At 46.8% G+C, this 23,602-nt stretch overlaps 1 protein-coding gene across 6 annotated transcripts; it reads left to right on the top strand.

The window, feature by feature from the left end:
- The first annotated feature begins 266 nt into the window (after positions 1-266).
- On the top strand, positions 267-22,293 carry sec31a (SEC31 homolog A, COPII coat complex component). Of its 6 annotated transcripts, none has more exons than XM_080529858.1 (29): positions 267-392; positions 1,097-1,176; positions 1,446-1,569; positions 1,863-2,061; positions 2,240-2,335; positions 2,481-2,621; positions 2,794-2,936; positions 3,084-3,183; positions 3,302-3,463; positions 3,723-3,875; positions 4,149-4,379; positions 4,823-4,897; positions 5,161-5,202; positions 7,102-7,881; positions 8,587-8,689; positions 8,833-9,011; positions 9,188-9,314; positions 10,583-10,728; positions 10,818-10,991; positions 11,121-11,384; positions 12,614-12,712; positions 13,713-13,815; positions 15,216-15,593; positions 16,390-16,431; positions 17,414-17,472; positions 19,506-19,751; positions 19,944-20,063; positions 20,283-20,354; positions 20,729-22,293. In XM_080529858.1, the coding sequence occupies exons 2-29, from the start codon at positions 1,098-1,100 to the stop codon at positions 20,906-20,908; spliced, it is 4,617 nt and encodes a 1,538-aa protein (XP_080385984.1). In that variant the 5' UTR covers positions 267-392; position 1,097; the 3' UTR covers positions 20,909-22,293. The 6 variants fall into 6 exon arrangements, with proteins under 6 accessions (XP_080385984.1, XP_080385983.1, XP_080385982.1 ...); XM_080529857.1 differs by having other exon boundaries at positions 7,090-7,881; positions 16,390-16,425; XM_080529856.1 differs by having other exon boundaries at positions 7,090-7,881.
- Positions 22,294-23,602: the final 1,309 nt, after the last annotated feature.

The following is a 23,602-nucleotide window of genomic DNA, read 5'->3' as shown; positions in this document are numbered from 1 at the left end:
TGGTAGGAAGGCCTCCTAGTACACAGTAGTAAATGTACAGTGGTGTACGCATGGTAGGAAGGCCTCCTAGTACACAGTAGTAAATGTACAGTGGTGTACGCATGGTAGGAAGGCCTCGTAGTACCCAGTACACAATGTTCAAGCCTACGTCCCCCGGAAGTGCTTGACTTCGGGGAGGAGATTATTGTGCCACGTTGATGGAGACCGGAGAGACCAGTGGGGACGTGGACGTTCACTCAATCTGCAGCCCAGAGCAGTCACCCACAGATAATAAACCTTATACAATTACAAAAGGGGAACTTGCACGAGTGAACAAGTTGTTGTTGTCGCCGTAGTGTCATCAGGTTGCATATGTGTGTGTACGTATTATAGGAAGGAATACAACTGGGAAGGTAAGCACTTTTGGATTAGCTAGCGTTCAATGAATGTGTGAGTGGACCCTCTTGTATTTGTTTAGCTTCCTAGCCATTTAGCTATCGGTAGCTATCCTGTCCTGTCTATGTTATTGCACTGGCGAGCTAGTAGCTAGTAATCATGCATTGATGGTGTTAAAAGCACGAAGTTGTTGTTTGCCTCTGATTTGGATGTCAACTTAAAGTAATCGCATAGAGGCATTTTTTTTTTTTGCAAACTGCGTGCCGTGTTATGTCAGCTAGATTGGGTCACAAACAACAACACAAACAATTGTCTGTATCCATCTTACAATGAATGAAAAGTTACGATTGTATGACTTGCTGATCTTTGACAGTCAATAATTCAATAATCGTATGGTGATGACGTTAAGTTCATTCAAAATGTCTGTCGTTTCGCTTTAACAAACCTTTGCCCTCTCTTTATGCCTGTCATACTCGCTTACCCTTTTCTGTATTTGAGCATCTCATCTATTGTTCTAGCTGTCAGCCAGATGTTGCACATGCAGTAATTACTGTGTATTGTAGAAGGGTTGATTACATTGCATGGTGTTTTTTAAATTACGCTTCAGAGAAAGTAGCAGATGAAGAAGGGGAGATTAGGAGGACTGTGGTTGTGCACTCTTGCTCTTTTGGGGGGTATTCGTTCATGTGGACATTTTGGTTTATGTGTTTTCCCCCATCAGGATGAAGCTTAAAGAGATCAACCGCACAGCCATCCAGAGCTGGAGTCCTGCACAGCACCACCCAGTCTACCTGGCAGCAGGTAGTCTTCCTGTCATATACACTTCACTGAGTCTCTCTGACATGCAGCTGACTTGCTGACAGCGTTGCATGCAGATCAGGGTACACGTTGCTTGTAATGGGAGTTGTGTTATGGAGGTGCGCTGCGAGGCTCATCTCATTTCAGATGCAGGAATTAAGGTCTGATATATTGAATCTGTTTTTTGTCATATAGGCCTAGACTAGGATAATTGTCCAGTTTCCAAGCCTACTAGTGCTAGTGTTGATACGCTCCCTCATGTCTGCCTCCAGGTACGTCAGCCCAGCAGCTGGATGCCACTTTTAGCACCAGCGCTTCTCTGGAGATCTTTGAGCTGGACCTGGCCGAGCCTTCACTGGAAATGAAGTCCCGTGGCACGTTCTCCTCCCCTCACAGGTACTGCACAGGCAGTGTTGCCAGATTGGGCGTATTCCTGCCCCAATCGGGCTACTTATGATCACACTGGACGGTTTTTAGACTGTGGTTCGGCTGGAAAACAATCCCATCTGGCAACACTGTGCACAGGAGGGTTGACATCAACCGACCATCTTCAAGAAGCATATTAGTGCAGGACTAGACTGATAAAAACGTCAAAAATAATAGATTCTAATGCGCACTTGTGTGTGTCACAAGCTATGGAAAGATTCAAAAACACATTGTGATCTTCAGTGCTCCTTTTCGTTTCCCAGATACCACAAACTGGTGTGGGGTCCCCATGGGATGGAAGCAGAAGGTCTGCCTTCCGGAGTCCTGATTGCAGGGGGTGAGAACGGTGATGTCATCCTGTACGACCCCGCTAAGATCATCGCTGGGGACAGTGACGTGGTCATCGCTCAAAGCAACAAACACTCGGGACCCGTGAGAGCCCTGGACGTCAACTCGTTTCAGGTAATGCGCTTTACTAGTCACTGAGATTTTCTTTACCTAAGACTCGTTTTGTTTCCAATGGCTCTTCTGTGAAGAGAAGACGTTCCTGCATACTGCTTACTGCTGGCTTACATGTTGGTCCTCTGACCTTCATTGATCAACGAATGAATAAATGAACGTGTCACCTTTTCTTCCACAGACCAACCTGGTTGCTTCAGGTGGGAACGAATCAGAGATCTACATCTGGGATCTGAACAGCTTTGGTTCCCCAATGACACCAGGACCTAAAACTCAGGTATGAACGATCTGTATACTTGAGACTAGGATTGCGAACTTGCTAAAGTATTCCTCCTGAAATAAGTCCTTATGGGTCTGGAGAGAACCCAATCCACGCTTTGTTTTTATTTGACGGTTTGTTGTTTATGCATGTGTTTGGGCAGCCCCTGGAGCACATCAGCTGTGTAGCGTGGAACAGACAGGTCCAACACATCCTGGCCTCCGCCAGCCCCAGTGGAAGAGCCTCTGTCTGGGACCTCCGCAAGAATGACCTCATCATCAAAGTCAGCGACCACAGCAACAGGGTGTGTGTGTGTGTGTGTGTGTCTACATGCCTACCGTTAACCCCGTTGACTTATGTTGTATACTGTGGGGCTGCAACTCTTTCTGCCCTGATCTCTCTGTCAAGGGGTGGTTAGGAGACAAAGCGGTTAACAGTGTGTCTGTGTCTGTGTCTGTGTGTCTGTGTGTGTTCAGATGCATTGTTCAGGGCTGGCATGGAATCCAGAAGTGGCCACTCAGCTGGTGATGGCGTCTGAGGACGACCGGATGCCTGTGATCCAGGTGTGGGATCTGCGCTTTGCCACCTCCCCTCTCAAGGTCCTGGAAAACCACACAAGGTACCCCCACATTTTGTGTGTATTTGTTTGTTTGCCGGCAAGGTATAAGCTGTCAGCAGCATATTTGTATAGAGGAGACAGGCCGGCATTGATATGACCTACGTAATATGACTGTTGATCCTTAAATTGCCTGAATTGTGTGTTCAGGGGAGTCCTGGCCATTGCCTGGAGTTTGGCTGATCCAGAGCTGCTTCTGAGCTGTGGGAAGGACAACAGGATCCTCTGCTGGAACCCCAACACTGCTGAGGTGAGTGTGTGTCGCTCCCACACAGTTAGTTCTTGTCGGAACCCCATTAGGAAGGTGTATCAACAACCCTGTATTAATAGTGTTATGTAATGTGGCTGTTCTCTGTTTTCCCCCCCAGGTGCTGTATGAGCTGCCCACCAGTACCCAGTGGTGCTTTGACATCCAGTGGTGTCCCAGAAACCCTGCCGTGCTCTCGGCCGCGGCCTTCGACGGCCACGTCAGCATCTACTCCATCATGGGGGGCAGCAACCAGGTCCAGAGCCAGCAACAGGTAGACCAGGTGGGTACAACAGTCCTCCTCATCTTGGCACCAAATGTCCCATGAGAAGATCATTAGAATTAGCATCATCGATCGCGGTCTAATTGGCAGCTTTGTTTAAGAGCATTCACAAAGGAGAAACGGACCTGGTTCGTTTGTCTACACTCTAGTACATTTTCAACATGTGGTGATGGATAATGCAGTTTTGCCTGGATGTGAGGTTTGCCGTCGCTGTATGCATCCAGTCTGAGTGTGTTTGGGGCGTGGGTCTGTGTTCCAGATCAGCACCTCGTTTGGGAACATGGATCCCTTTGGGATGGGCCAGACACTGCCCCCCCTGCAGCTGCCCCAGACCACAGCCCCCCTGACCACTGTCACCCCCCTGAAGAAGCCACCCAAGTGGATCCGCAGGCCTGTGGGGGCCTCTTTCGCCGTGAGTTGTATTGGTTATTTGTTTTTTTTGTGTGGGTTTTTTTCCCAGGGAAGGGGTTAGGCTATACCGGGTGTATGATGATTGAGAACAAACAAGTTGTTCCAGTCTTAACACGTCTTGAAATCTCTCCTCTGGCATTTTCACTTAATGCAAGAAATGACGGCAAACCAGTCTTATTGGTTGTTTCTCTCTCTCTCTCTTTGTCTCTCTCTCTCTCTCTGCCTGTCTGTCTGTCTGTCTGTCTTTCTCTCTCATGATTTTCTCTCTATTCAGTTCGGTGGCAAGCTGGTCTCCTTGGAGAACATCAAGCCCAGCCCTCTTCAGCCCCAGCAGCCAACAGCACACGTGGTTCACGTCAGCCAGGTTGTCACGGAGACGGCCTTCCTGAAGCGCTCGGACCAGCTGCAGACCACGCTGAGCACAGGGAACTTCGTGGATTTCTGCCAGGCGAAGATAGACGCAGCCCACAATGAGTTTGAGAGGACTGTCTGGTCTTTTCTGAAGGTGACAGCTTGTTAAGCTGAAACAAGGCAATACACACAATACAAATATGCAGTGGTGCAGGGAAAAATAAAATAGGGCAGCTGTGGCACAGCAGGTAGAGCCGGTGTCTAATGATCGCATGGTTGGCAGATAGGCTGTTTGAGCCCCGGCTGGCCACACGTCGAAGTGTCCTTGGGCAAGACACTGAACCCCAAATTGCTCCCAATGAGCAGGCTGGCGCCTTGCATGGTATTGTGTGTGAATGTGTGTGTGAATGGGTGATTGAGAGGCCATTGTAAAGTGCTTTGGAATAAGGCGCTATATAAGTCAGTCCCTTTACCATTTAAAATCAACCAAGGCATGGGAACAGAAAGATACCCACACATAGTATGTTAGATTTAGTTATCCGTAGTTGTTTTCATATATGCTTTTTGTTGCAAATAATAAATCTTTTGTGTTCTCAGGTGAACTTTGAGAATGATGCTCGTGGTAAATACTTAGAACTTCTGGGATACAAGAAGGAGGAACTAGCATTGAAGGTGAGATGAACAATCCGTATTTCATGTATTTTCCTTTGTAGCCAAATTATACAAATAAAAATGATATATACATTATAATAATACATAATTGAAAGTAAATCAAATGTCATTATCAAATGTGTTTGTTTGCAGTTCACTTGGTTGTAGGTTTCACAGTGTTTGGCCTCAGGTCTTGCAAATCTCACGGCTATCTGCCTGGCCTTTCCCATCCCCATGTGGTAAGCCATTGTGGCAACAAAACACTTGTTTTTGTTTGTTTTTAGATTGCAGCAGCACTAGATGGGGAAACCATTCAGCCTGAGGAGGTAAGACTGTCCTGGGTTAGCTCTGCAGTCTGTTCTACACTGGCATGTTGACAGATATAAACAGCTCTTTTCAAATACATATTAAGATGGCACTATGAGTTGATGTTTACCTTCTGACAGTGTTTATTTTCTGGCTAAGTGTTGTTGTGTTGTTTTCTTTATGGTTTCAAACAAGGCATGCATGTGTATCAGGGGAGGCTGGAGGAGGTATAAATCAGAGGACAGGCTCATTGTAACGCATGGAATGGAATGAGGAATGGTGTCAACTACCCGTATTGAGTCAATGAATAAAAGGCTAGTTGTAGCGTCAGCCCCACGGCAAATTGTCTGTTCAGAACAGATAGAGAGAGAGAGAGAGAAACAAGGTTGAACTAGGGGGTAGTTCTGTAGAGAGGGCTTGTCTTTTCAACTGATAGTGAGTTGGGTGGTGCCAGACGAGGATGTTTTCTTTGCTCATTCTTCTGTGTGAGACACTGTGTAATACAGGAACTAGTGAGAGTACAGGAAGTGTTTAAAAGGCCTCTTTCTCAATTGTTGCATTACAGTTTCTTTTTGAAATTACACAGAGGAAATGGCAGTGGAAAGTGTTGTTTTTTAGTCATACACTTGGTCGCTCAAGTTAGGACGAATGTAGTTCCATTTTCCATGCAAGTCAGTTTACAACTTTACACATGAGCTGTCTTGTATTTTATTACTTTACTTTGATCTTTTTATTCCGTCATATGTCTAATGAAATCGTTTATAGTGTGTGGTATGATTGCTACATTTCATAACCTGGGCTCAAAGATAACTAATCTAATATGTTCATCAAGACAATCATGACATTGGGTTTCCAGAGGTGGTCCTACAAAGATGCGTCTCTCATTATTAGAATTGCAGACACAGAGAATATGATCATTCTGTCATACAAGCTCTGTGGTCCTCCTATTGGAAGATTTACTCAAAAGAATGAATAAAGAACACATATATATAGAAAGAAATGAGAATGTGTATATTAGGAAATTCCGAGAGGCACTTGTACATAGGACCACCACTGTGACGGGAGGTACATTCGGAGTGCCAGAGGATTAGATACGATCCTTTGTCACTTCAAGGAATTTTAAGCCTGATCATTACCTTGCATCCTCCTGTCTTTCTGTATTCTGTAAATATCCAGTGATTCTGATGATTATTTACACTGCCAATCTAACGCTGCTCTTCTGCTGAATTCTGTGTGTGAATCTGGCCCCTTCCCTTTCCCTGATGTGCGCATGTGTGTGTGTGTAGCCCACCCCCACCCCCGCTCCCACCTCTGAACCTGAGCCAGAGTCTGAACCCGAACCTGCACCCAGTCCTGCTCCCGAGCTCAGCGCTTCTCCTACTCCTGCCTCTGCTCCCGCTCCCACCTCTGAACCTCCGCCAGAGTCTGAACCTGAACCTGCACCCAGTGCTATTCCTGAGCTCAATGCTCCCCCTGACCTCAGCGCTACTCCCGCTCCTGCCTTTGCTCCCGCTCCCACCTCTGAACCTCTGCCAGAGTCTGAACCCGCACCTGAACCCAGTCCTGCTCCTGAGCTCAGCGCCGCCCCCCCGCTGGAGCTCGCTCCCCTCGTGCCCGAGCCTGCCGTCGAGCTCGCCCCCGAACCTCCGCTTCAGCCCGTTCTCCAGCTCCAACCAGAGCTTGAGCTCCCACCCTCTGGTGACCTCCCACCCTCTGGTGACCTCCAGCCCTCTGCTGACCTCCCAGCTCTCTCTGATTCTTTGTCTGACCCGCAATCAACCCCTATGCTTGACCTCAGTGCAGAACCTGAGTTGGCCCCTGTTGCCCTGTGTGACCCCGGCATGAACGGTCCTGCTGACCTGCAACTTGCATCAGAGTTTCATCTCGTTCCTCCTGTAAACTTGCAGCCCGTGTCTCAGTTCGACCAGATGGACTTGCAGCCCCTATCCCAATTTGACCAGTTTGACGGGGCGCCTCCTCCTGTTCAGCCCCTTCAGCCTGTAGTACCTGAGTTTGACCTCACAAACTCATTCGGCCTACAGCCAGTGCCCGACTTTGTCCCTGCGACCTCACTTGATCTGCAGCCAGTACCAGAGCTGGACTTTGCTCCTCCAGTCAACGTGCAACCTCTAGTGGACTCCGGCTTCTTTCCTCCCGCTGATCTCCCGCCTGAGGCGGCCTTTGACCTCATAGCTGCTGCAAACCTACAGCCAGCAGCCGAACTGGACCTTACACCTGTGGCACCAGAACTGGACCTTACACCTGTGGCACCAGAACTGGACCTTACACCTGTGGCACCAGAACTGGACCTCACACCTGTGGAACCAGAAGTGGACCTCACACCTGCACCAGAATTGGACCTCGCATCTGCACCAGAACTGGACCTCACATCTGCACCAGAACTGGACCTCACACCAGTGGCACCAGAAGTGGACCTCACACCAGTAGCACCAGAACTGGACCTTACACCTGCACCAGAAGTGGACCTCGCATCTGCACCAGAAGTGGACCTCGCACCTGCACCAGAACCGGACCTCACACTAGTGGCACCTACCCTACAGTCTGATGTTATAGCAGCGGTGGAACCAGAGGATGTCTCTGAGGCTCCAGTAGACGTGAGCCCTGCGGCTGGGGACGACCAGGCGGAGCCCAGTGTGATGGAGGCCCCCCCCGAGGAGGAGGAGATCCTTCTGGAGGAGGTACCCTCCCCCGCCATTTTGAACCCCCCCCCCCCCCTTCCTCAGTCCACGCCCCGAGAGAGTGTAGTCCCCCACATCTTGAGCTAACGAAACGATAATGTACGATACCAAATGATTGTTTTTTGTCCGTGGAAATGAATTAGAGTTTTGTCTGACAGAGCACCATTGCTCCTAAAATTACTACTGTTCAATTTTCATATTATGTATTCTACATTATGTATTCTACATTTCTATCTATTGCTCCAATTAACAAACCTAATAATCCCAACTTCACCTCTCTCTCTGGGGTAGACTAGACTCGTACCTGTTTGTTGTGAGTTGTTTTCCTGTTTTTCTTGTTTGTACAGTAAGTAGGCTTTCATGTAACAATATATTTACTTGTAGCAGCAACGGTATGCAATGTAAAGGTAACCTTTGAATGGAAAAGCTGTGATGTTTGAATTGTAACCATGGATGTCGGTAGTTGCACAACTCTCTGTTCAGCCTCAAGACTCAAAGGTCTAGTGGCTACCTCTCCTTCCCTTCCCTTCCCCCTGACTGCCAGGTGACAGTAAAAGCCTGGCAAATGTCCATATTTGGGTTTCCTTGGCCTATGTTTTCAGTTTGTAGAGAAGATGGAAGGGGGGGAGAAAAGGAGCTGAGGCCACTGTAAACAATTGTCACGTCCTGAGACGTAAGTAGTAAAATCCCTCTGCGGTCTCTCAGGAGGTGACGGTTTCAACGGAGGCAGAGGTCAGCCCTCCCCAGCAGGCCCCAGCCCCAGCCCCGACCCCGGCCAAAGGGGCCATCAACCTCCGCCTCAGTCAAGGCAAGGACTAGCATTTTCCTCTCACTTCAGTTGACATGGTAGGGCCTACCTGGTAGGCCATTGCGATCTATGGTCTGTGTTCTCTGTCCTGACTCATTGGTTACCCCTTTGGTTTGACTGATCTTGCTATTGCTCGTCTGTAGATGTGGATGGACTCATCACCCAGGCTCTGCTGACGGGGGACTTTGAGGGAGCGGTGGAACTCTGTCTCCATGACAACCGCATGGCTGACAGCATCATCCTGGCTATCGCGGGAGGGGTGGAGCTTCTGGAGAAAACCCAGAGGAAGTACTTCACTAAGACGCACAGCAACATCACCAAGGTAACACTTTAGGTTTTTTTACAAAATAGATTTACAAATCGAAAAAGCTATTGTTAAGAACATCAGGAGGATAGTTCTTGAGAAGTATTTATATCTACGAAACCTGATTTGTTGTGAGTGGAATTCAAGTGGGAGGTGATTAGTGATGAGGTTATTGATCACCTTACCTCCTCCAGCTGATCAGTGCGGTGGTGATGAAGGACTGGCGCGACGTTCTGGAGACATGTGACCTGCAGAACTGGAAGGAGGCCCTGGCTGCAGTCATGACCTACGCACAGCCTGACGAGTTCTCCTCTTTCTGTGGTCAGAGCACTCCTCCACTGTATCTCTGCTTCCCTTTCTTGCTCTCTACCCCCTCTCTCTTTCAATCTAGCTCTCCCCTCTCACTCTGTTTACCTGTTAAGGCCAGTTCAGATCAAAGATTCGCAACGACACAAGTTAAAAACTTGCAACCACTGCAACAGAATCCCCAAACTGTGGTTTGCAACGTTCTAAAACTGGGCAGTTGACATCAACACAACGCGCACAGACAGAGATGACCGTTTCCATAACAACGACACAAGTTGTGTTTACCTGGCAAGAAAAAGACAGAAATGGATGACAGCGACAGTGACTTGCTGGCAGGGTTAGCAGTAACAACACTTATCAATAAACGGCGAAGACGCTGGGCTAGGAAACCAAGGATCTGGAACCGGCTTTGGCTACTGCAGAGGCAGTCAGGGTGCCTACGCCAATTTATATAAGGAATTGGAAACCGGGGATATACCGGCTTTTACCTGTTTTGCTCGCCTATGTCCCGAGCTAGTTTTTGTATGACAACATGAAATATGAAAACCATGTTTTCGTCCTGCTCTGTGCTGTTTCCTGATTGGCTGAACAGAAATAGCTACGTTCTTCCGTTCTAAAACTGCACTGAGCAAACTCGCAATGGCGATTTGACACGGTAGGTCTTTTGAGACGCCAGGCAACGGCTTCAGCCGGCCTGCGACGGGGTAATTGCAATTGTTCTCTGCAACGTCCTATAGCGGTTTTGTCTCGTTGCGAACCTTTGATCTGAACTGGCCTTTAGCCTCTTTCTGTCTTTCCTCTTTCATCTTGAAAGTGGTATCGTTTCAGGTTCTCTGTATCTGTCTGAGAGGGTGGTGTGTTAACCAGAGGGTGGTGTGTTAACCAGAGGGTGGTGTCTTAACCAGAGGGTGGTGTCTTAACCAGAGGGTGGTGTGTTAACCAGAGGGTGGTGTCTTAACCAGAGGGTGGTGTCTTAACCAGAGGGTGGTGTGTTAACCAGAGGGTGGTGTCTTAACCAGAGGGTGGTGTGTTAACCAGAGGGTGGTGTGTTAACCAGAGGGTGGTGTGTTAACCATAGGTAGGTGTCTGAGAGGGTGGTGTGTTAACCAGAGGGTGGTGTGTTAACCAGAGGGTGGTGTCTTAACCAGAGGGTGGTGTGTTAACCAGAGGGTGGTGTGTTAACCAGAGGGTGGTGTGTTAACCATAGGTAGGTGTCTGAGAGGGTGGTGTGTTAACCAGAGGGTGGTGTGTTAACCAGAGGTAGGTGTCTGTGTGTCCCTCAGACCTGCTGGGCAGCAGGCTGGAGGCTGCAGAGGACGGACGGCTGCAGGCGCAGGCCTGCCTGTGTTTCATCTGTGCCGGAAACGTGGAGAAACTGGTGTCCTGCTGGACCAGAGCACACGACTGCCACCGCCCACTCGCTCTGCAGGTGTGTGTGTGTGTACACATGTTTCTTCCTGTGTTTCTTTCTGTTTATTTGAGTTTGACTGACTGACTCTTTGTGTGTGTGCGTGTTAGGACCTTGTGGAGAAGGTGGTGGTATTGCGTGGGGCCATACAGCAGAGCCAGGGGTCCGCACCCTCCGCCGTGGGGGTCTTACTGGGGGAGAAGATGAGTCAGTACGCCGGCCTCCTGGCCTCCCAGGGCAGCCTCTCCACTGCCATCGCTTACCTGCCCCAAAACACCACCCAAGTACGTACACCACCTACCCACTCTGCTTTACTCCACCTGCCTCAGACCGCTTTGTACTTTTAATGACACCACTCTACTATCTACTCTACTTCTATCTACAGTGATTCCATTTATTCTCTCCACCTCCAGGTGTCAGTGCAGCAGCTTCGTGATCGTCTCAGTCGGGCTCTGGGGCAGCAGGCTCCAGCCCCAACCCCAGCCCCTGCCCCAGCCACTGCCCCTGCCCCAGCTCCAGCCCAGAGCGCCCAGCCCCCTGCTCCCCAGCCGACTGCATTCCTACCCAGGCAGCACTTCACCCCGGGGCAGCCTCCTCAGGTGGCCCAGCCTCCTCCCGCCCCGGCGGGCGCTCCTGTGCCCGTCTCCGCCCCCCCCCAGCCTCAGTATTACCAGCCGGTAGGTGCCTCTCTCACAACCACCGCGGGGGTTCATCTCTAAACCCCCGAATGGTTTTATCATTCTCTCCCATTACATACACAGGGTTCCCACGAATCCTTGAAAGTTTGTGAATTTGAGAGAAAAAAAAATCAACGTCTTCAAAGTTTTGGAAAATGGACATGGGTCATTGAAAGTGCTTGAATTCCCTTCTCTCTCTCTCTAAAATATAAATATATATATAAAAGTATATATTAAAAAATGTTTTACTTAGCTCGTCAACTAGTAAATAAGTCTCTGTATTGCTTAACTTAACACATATTTCACAATATATTGTTTTGCTGTGCTGTGGTAGAGAAGGCAAGAGACCATCTAGTGTTCAAGCCTCTCTTTTTAATTGTTGTCTGTGAGCGGATAGTTCCTATTATATAAATTCTCATCTAGATCTGTCTCAAACTATGCCGTGTTGGGTCCTTGAATTTGAGGGAAAAAGTCCTTGAAAGGTGCTTGAATTTGATGTTTCAGAAGCCTGCATACAGCACCTCTGTTAGAAAGACTCATAGTGAGGCCGTCTAGAAAAGGTGTCTAGAAGTATCTAAAATGGCCTCCTCCTCCATCACCTTCGCTGATCTGAAAACACAGAATAGGAATGTGGATCGCTTATCGTTGTCTTGGTGTCTGCTGGAACCAGGGTTTGAATTCCGTGTTTGACTCTTGAGAGTTCTCCAGAAAATAGTGGGCTGGTGCGATGGCTAATGTTTTCAATGCTTTGTAGGGGGGGGGGGGCGGAGGGATGCCCACATACTCCTAAAGCTTGTTGTTGAGCAGCAGCGTTGGTATTGTCAACACTGAACGAAGGCACCCTGCTTTGTTATGGGACTTAGTGCCTGCTTCTCCCGGGGCGTCCTTGGTAGAGGTAGAGGTAGTGGTGGTCTTGTGGATAGCGAGTTGGACTGGTGATCGGAAGGTCATGAGTTCAAATCCCACCGGGGAGCACCACCACTAGTAAGGCACTTAGCCTTACGTTGTTGCTGGGAGACTGTCCCTGTCATCTCTAATTGTAAGTCGCTTTGGATAAAAAAGCGTCTGCTAAATGGTTAAACATGTCGTAATTTGAACCCTGGTTCAGGTGCTTCCTCGTCTTGTAGCCCAGTGACGCCTGCTCTTGGGTGGGCTGAAACCATTGTGTTGTGTGTGTCCCCCCCCCGTGGTGTGGTGGTCATCGGTGTGTCTCTGTGTGTGTGCTCCAGGTGAGGTCCGCCTCTACGGTCACCTCCTGGAGTAACCAAACCCCCACAGCCTTCCCCAGTCTCCCTCCTCCTCCTCTAGGCCCAGCCTCAGACCAGCAGGTACACTGATGCCCCTTCCCATGGCTGTGCCCCCCCCCCCCCACACACACACGCACACACAAAGACATACCCCCCCCCCCCCCACACACACACACACACAAAGACATAACCCCCCCCCCCACACACACACACACACACACAAAGACATACCCCCCCCTCCCACACACACACACACACACACACACACACACTAATTTGTACTACTACACCAGCAACGGTGCTGAGTTGCATAGCTGCTTTTCAAAGGGTCTCTAATTTCTTTTTTTTACTGGTGTGACCTGATCATTTACTTTTATCTCTACCTATTCTGATCTAACATAGTTTTCATTCTCTTTGCACTTTAGTTGTTATAACAGCGCTTAGTGTTGTTATGAATGCCATGGGGTTTCCTCTCCCTAACTGAATGTTCATTTTCCAATCAACCAATCAACTATGGGGATTAATACTTTACTTAAGGCTTCTCTTGACTGTTGGGGTTCTTTTATGATATTAATACCTCACTATCACAAGATTCAGTTGTTATGTAACCAAGCACAGGATCACAACCCCCCCCCCCCCCACTCCACCTGCTGGCTGGTGCATCAGTCCAATTAGCTTCCCCGTAGAACCTGTAGCATGCATGCCCCTTGGTCTGTACACCCCCTCCATCCCCTCAGACCCTGTAGCATGCATACCCCATGGTCTGTACTACAACACCCTCCCCCTGCATCCGCGCCTGTTCCTGGCCCCACCGCACCCTGGATGCATGATGTCCCCTCTATCTGACCTTTGACCTGTCTGTGTGTTGAATGTGTTTCACCTGTTACGCTCTTGTCTCCCCCTCGTTGCATGTGACAGCACGTCCCACCTCCAGTGCACGACGGACACCTTTACATAGCGCACTAACAGCTGAGGTCATACTCTATGGAGTACAACTTCCTGGATGGGAAGGCAGGTCTCTCTGTTGGTAAGTGACTCTGGAGTCTCAGAGCTCATCTCCTTGTCCTGTCTGTCACCGCAGGCAGATCCAGCGCCCCCCGCGTTCGGGATGCAGCCGCCCGGAGCCGCGGCCCCCCCGCCAGGCTCGGCAGCCCCTCAGTACATGTACTCCCAACAGTACCAGCGTAAGTGTTTGAAACCTCCACCTAGGGCTGTTACGATTATTCGACGTCGTCGACGTCATCGACTACGCCAATACGTCGGTTAGCGTAATATGCGTCGGTTAGTCGTAAAAAAACAAAATGTCGATTTTTTTAAAAAATTTTTTTTTTTTAAACCTTTATTTTACCAGGCGAGACAATTAAGTGTATGAGTGAAAAATGGATAGCTACTAGCTAATGTTACACAAGCAATGTAGCTCACCACAGTTCGTATGTCTTGTCTTCTGGTGTTAGTAACGTTAGCTATGTAGCTGGCTAGCTACGGTAGCCTATTGTCATTGTGGTGCGAGCACCTACTGTACGTTATCTAGCTCGTAGCTCGCATGCTACGTTAGCATCAATTTAGCTAATCATAACATAGCAGCGAGAGTAACGTTAGCTAGCTATGTGTTGTGGTGATGGACAGACTTCTAAATGGCCATGTTGGCATTCAAGTTGGCTAAACATAGCAGTGAGGTGGAGCCAAAATATTTTTTTTTTTTTTTTTTTTTTACAGTACAAAAATTATCGTTAGACTTATCGACAAATTAGTCGTTAGACTAATCGAATAACCGACAAAATAATCGCTAGATTAATCGTTAGAAAAATAGTCGTTTGGGACAGCACTAGCCGAACGGAACCGACCCCTGGTCCTGGTCCTGGTCGTGAAGAGCTTCAGGGTCCGCCCGTCCTTTTATTCTAGCCCTACATTTGAATTTGTCACATTAGAAACAACTAACTGTGTACTTGTTCAGAACCAGGGTTGGTGACCACTGCAAAAAGGTTGTCTTTTTCTTGTGGTTGCGGATAGAAAACGCTACACTTAATCCATCTATATGTGTCACTGCCATCTAGAGGTTTAGAGTTTACCCAAATAGCTTGAAAGCCAAGGGTGTTGCCTTGAAAATGCAGTTGCAACACCATATCTTCAATTCTCTCTCTCTCTCTTTTTTTCTAATATAAGTGAAACCATCAAACATTTTCCTGCAGAGAATGTTTGTTATCCTGTCGTTCTCTCTTTGGAATGTTCTTCGTTCATTTTCCTCAACCTTCTGTAGTGGTGTTTCTAAATCTGAAAGGATCACACCGGTGTATCTGAGAATGATCATGTTTGCTTGTACATGACTCCCATCACTAACTGTGTTTGTCTGATAGGCCTATTCAAGTTAATAGACTTTGACAAACATTGGAATTTAGCCTCTGTGGAAGCATTTGTTTTGCATGTACAGTGCTATATTAGTCTACTAGAGAAACAAGATTCCATTTCACTATTCCTTACTTGATATTTGAATGCATGTTATATTTGAATGCATGATAAAACAGTTTTGACAGTCTGTATCACAAGCCTCTCACTAACAGCATCTGTTCTCTCTTGTGAACCCCAGCTTACCACCAGGTCAACCAGTATCCCCCTGGACCTGGCAGGCCAGCTATCTATCAGCCTCTCCAGTACTCCCCTGCCCCCCCCCCTCCTCCTCCCTCCTCCTCCTCTGCTCCTGCCCCGGGCTTTCTGGCTCAGTACACGCAGCCTTCTCAACCAGGCCCTCAGCTCTACTCTGGATCTCCCTCCTCCTCCTCTCTTCCTCCCCTGTCCTCTGCACCCTTCTCCCCTCCTCCTATGTCCTCTGCACCCTTCTCCCCTCTTCCTATGTCCTCTGCACCCTTCTCCCCTCTTCCTCTGTCCTCTGGAATGTCTTTCCAACATAGCGGGCCGGGATCGCCTGTATCCTACATGCCGCCTCCTCCACCAACCGGAACCTCAGGTACACAGCCTGGTCCCGCCCCCCTGAGCAGGTCCCAGCCATTCAGAGAACGGTGTCTGTACTGTTGCCACCCTCGATCCACCTGCCTTTTTTTTTTTTAATCTTGATTGACAGCGTCGGTGCAAAATGTAAAAAAAAAAAAGTTGTGTTTTTAGTCTCTAAATTCAATCCAAAGCAATGGTAAAAAAAAGAAAGAAATGTGTTTACTGTGTACTTTAGTGTACGTAAGTTGACGGGGGTGAAAGTACAGTAGGTGAAAGTTATGTGGCAGAAGTCCCACTTGGCCCCATTTTGAGGGCTAGACGGCACCATCGTCACATTACTGTCACCTACTGTGTTCGGGCCATTCAAGTCCGTGAACTTCAAATGGAAGCGTGCCTAGGACAGAGAGTCAGGAAGCAGCTGTCAGTTCTGGCCCACGTAAATGAAGGTTAGAGAAGCCAGGGTGTCATCTGCCTGCAGTGTGTAACGCAGTAAAGCCAGGTCAGCCCTCTGACGTTAAACAACAACTGCTGCTGTCGCCTGCTCTCTCTCTCTCTCTCTCCACCCTCTCACACTGGTTAGAGAAAACGCTGATCTGGCATTTCTTCGCACACAGTCAAAAATGTTGTGGTAAATTATTAACGTGTTCTTACGTATCACTGTGGGGTCATGGAATGTGGGTCATGCTAGATGCTCTGAGAGGGCGTGAACATCAGGCCTACTCTGTCTCTTACCATGTTCTGCTCTCACGTGGAAACGGAACCCTGTTGGTTCTGGTAAATGTCTAGATTTGTATCTGTGATCTTGTTCACAGGGGGAGAAAATCCAGACACTACCTGTTATCTGGAAGGTGAAGGTGAAGAATAAGACAGCTTTTAGCTTTGCTATTACATACAATTACTGAACGGAAATGATCAATCGCCAGCCTGACCAGCGCACATAATCAATTTTCATTGAAAACATTAAAGCGCATTGCTAATGTCCTCCAAGATGAACGCCGTATTACTCTGTGTTTTGGATTTTAATGTAATGCTCAAATCAAAGACGCAGCTGTTTGAATGACAGGAATTCTAACCAGCACAATTACAGAGATGCCTTTTTGTAAACTGAAAGTGGTCTGACGTTGTTGGCAGAGGAACAAACGTTAGTACGGAGGATGACCCAGATTTGTTGTCAGCAGGAGCTAGCAATCATTTCGGTGCCTTAGCGGGATAAGGGCTTTGCATGGCTCTCTAGGGCAGTCCCTAATGAAAACAGCAGACAGGGATCATGATTATAGTTTGGGATGAGGCCATGTTCAAATGTTCAAACAGATTTAGCCCAAGTTGCCATGTTGCCTTATTGTGCTCTTTGCTTTCGCATCTATTCAAGCTTAGTACCTTTTGAAACAAATGTTATATTTGTTGCCGTGGACAGTGTTTTTATTTTTATTTGCTGTGTTATGTTAATTCAAGTCAATCATTATATTTTTGTGATATTCATTCAGAGACATGCTGCCCGACGCTAATTTTATAAAACATTAATTAGAGCAAAAATCCCAATATGCTCCATAGAAGCTTCCACACCTTGTTTAATTTTCTCCAAACATTTACAATTTGCTTTCTGTCATATTCTAATGATCAGTATCCTGTTCTCCTTACCATTGAAATAAAGCCCCTCATGCCAGCTTGGGAAAATGAACAGTGTCTCTGTGGGTAGCAGGAAGAAGCTTGTGTGCCACGTCTGTTTCTGCTCTGGACAATTAGTTGTTGTCTTGTCTAACAAGACGGTAGCAAAACTGTAGCCTAGTTAAGGATGGAGATGGATGAGTGATGATGACGTTCCTTACCTCTCCACAGGACCTCAGAACGGTTGGAACGACCCTCCTACCCTGAGCAGAGTACCAAAGAAGAAGAAGGTGAGTCAGCCTGCCTGACGGTTATGTTACTGAACTGCTCCCAGGGTTATGTTACTGAACTGCTCCCAGGGTTATGTTACTGAACTGCTCTCAGGGTTATGTTACTGAACTGCTCTCAGGGTTATGTTACTGAACTGCTCCCAGGGTTATGTTACTGAACTGCTCCCAGGGTTATGTTACTGAACTGCTCCCAGGGTTATGTTACTGAACTGCTCTCAGGGTTATGTTACTGAACTGCTCTCAGGGTTATGTTACTGAACTGCTCTCAGGGTTATGTTACTGAACTGCTCTCAGGGTTATGTTACTGAACTGCTCTCAGGGTTATGTTACTGAACTGCTCTCAGGGTTATGTTACTGAACTGCTCCCAGGGTTATGTTACTGAACTGCTCCCAGGGTTATGTTACTGAACTGCTCCCAGGGTTATGTTACTGAACTGCTCCCAGGGTTATGTTACTGAACTGCTCTCAGGGTTATGTTACTGAACTGCTCTCAGGGTTATGTTACTGAACTGCTCTCAGGGTTATGTTACTGAACTGCTCTCAGGGTTATGTTACTGAACTGCTCTCAGGGTTATGTTACTGAACTGCTCCCAGGGTTATGTTACTGAACTGCTCTCAGGGTTATGTTACTGAACTGCTCTCAGGGTTATGTTACTGAACTGCTCCCAGGGTTATGTTACTGAACTGCTCTCAGGGTTATGTTACTGAACTGCTCTCAGGGTTATGTTACTGAACTGCTCCCAAGGTTGGTGTGTCTGCTTTTCATTAATGGGACTTTTTTGGACAACAATACATGCTGACGGCAACCAAAAGAAGGAGAAAAATCGATTGTACAGTATATATATATTTCAACTTGGTGTGTGTGAATCTTTCAAATTGAAATCTGAGTAGAAAAAACTCTCAAAACAGCCTCAGTTCTTCGTGGCATTGATTCCACAAGATGTTGGAAACATTCCTTTGAGATTCTGGTCCATGATGACATGATTGCATCACACAATTCCTGATTTTTCAGGTGCACTTTCAAACTGTGAATCTCCTGTTCTACCACATCCCAAAGATGTTCTATTGGATTCAGATCTGGTGACAGGGAAGGCCACTAAAAAACACTGAACTCGTCATGTTCATGAAACCAGTTTGAGACGACTTGTGTTGTGACATGGTGCATTATCATGCAGGAAGTAGCCATTAGAAGATGGATATATTGTGTCCCACATGGTCAGCAACAATACTCAAATAGGCTGTGGCATTCAAGCAATGATTGATTGGTATTGATTGGTATTGAGTGCCAAGAACACTTTCCCCACACTGTTACACTACCTCCACACTGTTATACTACCTCCACCAGCTTGGACTGTTGACAGGTGTACAGGAGTTCCTAATAAAGTGTTGTGTGTGTGTGTGTTATATATTTACGCTATAACTAGGGTTAGTTTGTACTTAGTAAGAAGTGGTGCAACCGACCCCTGAACACAAACTAGCTACTTTGTATCGTGTACATTTATTTGTACATTTCCATGTATTGTGCAACCAGTGAAATATGACTCGGTTGACAGTCGCTTTGGTGGCATGTGTGAATGTGATTCAGAGTCAGACGAGTTGACATCAGATAGCACGCTGCTCTGTCGTTTTCTGCTCTCGGTGGTCTGATGGTCTCCAATAACTTTTTAGCCAGCTGCATCAGATTCCAAGACTGGCTAACCGGTGGCTCGTTGATGTAACGGTTTAAACCAGCACGAAGCCCAAGGTAGCTGCTGATGCTGTAGAGCTTCCCTTTAGTTGTCCGGATGGACCCCGATGCCTCAGGACTGTATTCAGCTCGGCCATAGGTAGGCTATATGACCGTTAATGTAGTCTAATTAACGGTCATTTAATAGAACACCTGTGCGGCGGAGTGATACATATAGTTAAAAGTCCCAGTGCTGTTATACTATATATCGTAACTCATGGAATGCCTCTTGTCCAATCAAATGACTTGGTCGGAACTAACTGTTGTGTGTTGTATAACCATATTTATTTCCGTCTTCCCTCCACAGATTCCACAGAACTACACTCCTCCTGCCCCCATCACTGCCCCCATCATGGCTCCTCTGGGTGTAGACCCCCAGGCCCAGCAGGCCCCCTCCATGCCCCCCCAGTCCATGGGCCAGGGGCAGCCCGGGGTTCAGGCACCCTACCCAGGCATGCAGCAGCAGCCCCTCAACCCCCCACCCATGAACCCAGCCATGCCCATGACCAGTGTGGAGGGGGCCCCCGGAGCCCCCATTGGAGATTTCATACAGGTACTACTTTTATGTTTTGTTTCATGCGTTTCAATGGTTGTCAAGATTTGTCCTCGTGTAGTTGTATCCACCCAATCACCCATGAGAAGATCTTCCGGTTTTTCCAAGGGTATCCCAAGACAACTTGCGACACTACAATTATTGACATGCCATTCTCACTCATGATGTTGCTATTATGTGTGAACCGTCTAGCCCATGATGTCCATCCCTGCTGAGAAGATCGCCAAGAAGCCCATCCCGGAGGAGCACCAGGTCCTGAAGACCACGTTTGAAGGCCTCATCCAGAAGTGCATGGCTGCGGCCCAGGACCCTGTGAGTTCTGGCCTCGAGTCAACCAACCGTTGTTCTCCAGCCATATCCGTGTTCTCTAATTTTCAACGTTTTTTTAAGATGTCGTTGGCGCAAAGTAAAAAACGTCATGAATGTACTTGCGCCTCCAGTCATACTTGTTCAATTCAAGTTAACACACCAACAGCAACTCAGAAGTCTGTCGCTATGAGTCTCTCATTGTACTTCTCTCTTCCTTTACAGCAAACCAAGAGGAAGCTGGATGAAGCTAACAAACGCCTGGAGGCCCTCTACGACAAGCTGAGAGAGCAGACGGTGAGTCTCTCTCTTCTCTGAGGCGTTGGGGACCTGGTGACCCGGCTTACCATGGTCCCCTCCATGTACTGGGAGGTAGAGGCCCTGCTCAAGAGAGCACTGAGAGATAAACAGAATGCTAACACTTGCTACACTCTGTTTATTGGGGTAGAGGTGGCCTGGTGGATAGCGAGTTGGACTAGTGATCAGGAGGTCATGAGTTCGAATTCCGAACACCACCACATGTGTGCTCTTGAGTAAGGGCACTTCCCCCTAAGTTACTCCAGGGAGACTGTCCCTGGAATCTCTAATTGTAAGTGGCTTTGAATAAAAGCGTCTGCTGAACGGTTCAAATGTAAATGTAACCGTCGATCTCTCCGCCTCTCTCTCTCCAGCTCTCCCCGGCGATCATAGGAGGACTGCACAACATGGTGAGGAGCATCGAGACTCGATCCTACATGGAAAGCCTCAACATCCACACCCACATAGTCAGCCACAGCAACTTCAGTGAGACCTCGGCCTTCATGCCTGTACTGAAGGTGGTGCTGACACAAGCCAACAAACTAGGAGTCTGAGTGTGCAAGATGGCCTCATCCAGCCCAAGAATGAGGAGAAGGTTTAGACAGAGATAATGTCATACATCTAGGATGTACACAATGCAGTTTCATCGAGTTCCATTTGCAAGAGATTAGATTAAATTGGATTAGAGTCAACCTTTTTGTCATTGCACAAGAGTACAACAAAATGTATTTTTTTGCTCTAGGCACAGGGTCAGCCATAGTCAGCGCCCCTGGAGAAATGATGGGTTAAGTGCCTTGCTCAAGGGCACAACGGCAGTGGTAGGCACCTTAGATATGATGCCAGCAAACCCCCCAGTCACCAGCTCACATGCAGCTCCCTCCTGAGGCGGGGATCAAACCAGAGACCTTCCGATCGCTAGCCAGCCTCTTTAACCTCTAGGCTACCGCAGATATACTTCCTATTGAATCTCGACCTATCGTGTGATATCACTGTCTAATCCTTCTCCATGGCGTTCTAGCTCAGAGTTTCTCCCAAACAACTCAAACACAAGCCAAGCCATTCGTATCACTACAGTAACGCAGTGCGGTACATAGGACCAAGATGTATTGATATTGCCAGTCTTTTCATTTTTAACTGGGATGTGTCAGTTTTAGGATCATGTCTTATGTTGGTTTTTTGTCTGTTTTTTCTTTGTGTGTTTTTAGTTTTTGTTTCATTTATTTTCAATGTAATCATGATGTTCAGACAGAGAACAGTGCAATGGGTTTGTGCCCCTTTTAAACGGAGACTGTACTTTTTAAAAGGAATGCATGCTTTAGATGGACATTTTGAATCATTGTCAAACTGTTTTAATTCGGTTATCATTCATGTCAACTTTAATGAGAGGGTACTGGCTTTTAATAATCGTCTTAATGCCGTCAGTGTTCCATGCAATTTTGTTTTTCTCAAATATGATTTGGGCTGTATTTGAGCAGTCCACCTGTCTCTCTCTTTATGTTGTTTAAACAAGAGAGAGGCTCTTTTTGTTTTAGATCGACAACATGCAATATTTTCAATAAATAGTATTTATTTAAAACATGCTGCTTCATTGTTTTAATATCAGTTGCTTTGTGATATTAATAAACTTATTTGTGATTTCTTGACTACTTAGTTCTAATATAAAGAGCAGATATTACCTTTTTAATACACTAATCATGCCTTTCAATTACACATACTGACCATATCAGGCTTCAGCACTGGTCCAGTGGTTTTCGTAAGCCACCTACTAACCTGAAATTTACATCACAAAAGTAACATACTTTGCCTTAAAAATACTCTGATCTTGAGAGGTTAGCTTTAGCAGTGAAGTGTTGTGATTTTCTTTGAATGTTCTTATGCATTTACAAATAAGAAATGGTCCTTAGCTTTTATAACTTGTCAGCTAATATGTGCTGTAACTAGGCTTATGTATGTACAGTATGTATATTGTAAACTTAAAGAGAAAAATAAATGCTTACACGAATGCTTTACTCTTTTCACAGACGTTGACTATTTTACCATTGCAAATGACTAAACACTGTACTCAGGGAGTTTTGCAGTTGCATGCAAAGCAACAACAAACACAAGCTAATAGTAGGGTCCAAAACCAAAATTCCGTGACCACTCTCTGGCTAACATGTTTTGATGATTTATTTGACTTCTAGGGACCTTTTATTAAAAATGCAGCCTCCTGGGCCCGGATTCACAAAGCGTTCTTAAGAAAAAAATAGTTCTTACAAAATGTAAGAAGATTTGGTATTCACGAAGAAATTCTTAAGTTTTTTCTTAACTTTCTTCTTAAGATTTTTCCTAAGATAGAACTTAAGAACAAATGAGATTCTCGAAAACAAAGTTCTTAGATTTCTTCTCAACTTTAAGAGAAGCTCTCACCTGTCTTAAAACATCCCGGCGGCCTAGTTCGTTATGTTTCTGCCCGAGCTGAGTCGCATTTACGTGCAGCCAGCCAGATGAGATGTGTGTGACTGTGAGCCAGCCAGATGAGATGTGTGTGACTGTGAGCCAGCCAGATGAGATGTGTGTGACTGAGCCAGCCAGATGAGATGTGTGTGACTGTGAGCCTGCTAGCTATCATGATTAGCATCGATTTTCTTAGGTAAAAACTACGCTTATTCAATGTACTAGCTTTGAAGATTAGGTCATGTAAATGACCCAGAATCTGTTACTTTTATAGATTTCTGTCTAATAATCAATTTAATTACATATTTTTACTGCCGGAGCCCATAGTTACCATGGAAACGGACGAAAACATTAGTAGTAAGTAACTTAAGCTAATAAATAAAGATAGCTGAGAATACAGTTCATGACAGTTGCTGAAAACAATGAACAACACATTACACATTCGTAATATATGGGAACCACATGTTTTAGTCACATGACTAAAATCTGTATTTTGATTGGAGGATCCCGGAGAGTTGCCTGCTGCGTTGCCCGTGTATCATCGGTTTAAGAACTTCTCAAGTGAGAAAACTAAGAAGTTCTTAAGACATAGGACAATTCTTAAGAAAAAAATGGTGAATAGTGTTTAAGAACATTCTTAGGAACATCTTATCTTTTTTCTTAAGAATTGTCTTAAGAAATATCTTAAGAACACTTTTGTGAATCCGGCCCCAGGTCTCCGCGGATGTCCTTAATGTCCTTAGTGGAGTCGCTCTTCTAACTGACCAGCTGGCCGTCAGTGAACCGCCCGGTCCGGTGCAGGGCTCTCACGT

This window comes from Nansenia antarctica, assembly GCF_963989245.1.
Source record: "Nansenia antarctica genome assembly, chromosome: 4".
Taxonomy (NCBI): domain Eukaryota; kingdom Metazoa; phylum Chordata; class Actinopteri; order Argentiniformes; family Microstomatidae; genus Nansenia; species Nansenia antarctica.
This window is presented reverse-complemented; position numbering and strand designations above follow the sequence as displayed.

Bases quoted from the DNA above. Each gene is read 5' to 3' on its own strand.
- sec31a (XM_080529856.1), top strand. From the start codon at position 1,098: ATGAAGCTTAAAGAGATCAACCGCACAGCCATCCAGAGCTGGAGTCCT. The intron at 3,184-3,301 runs GTGAGTGTGTGT...TTTCCCCCCCAG, and splicing joins GGAACCCCAACACTGCTGAG to GTGCTGTATGAGCTGCCCAC. The intron at 8,690-8,832 runs GCAAGGACTAGC...GCTCGTCTGTAG, and splicing joins CAACCTCCGCCTCAGTCAAG to ATGTGGATGGACTCATCACC.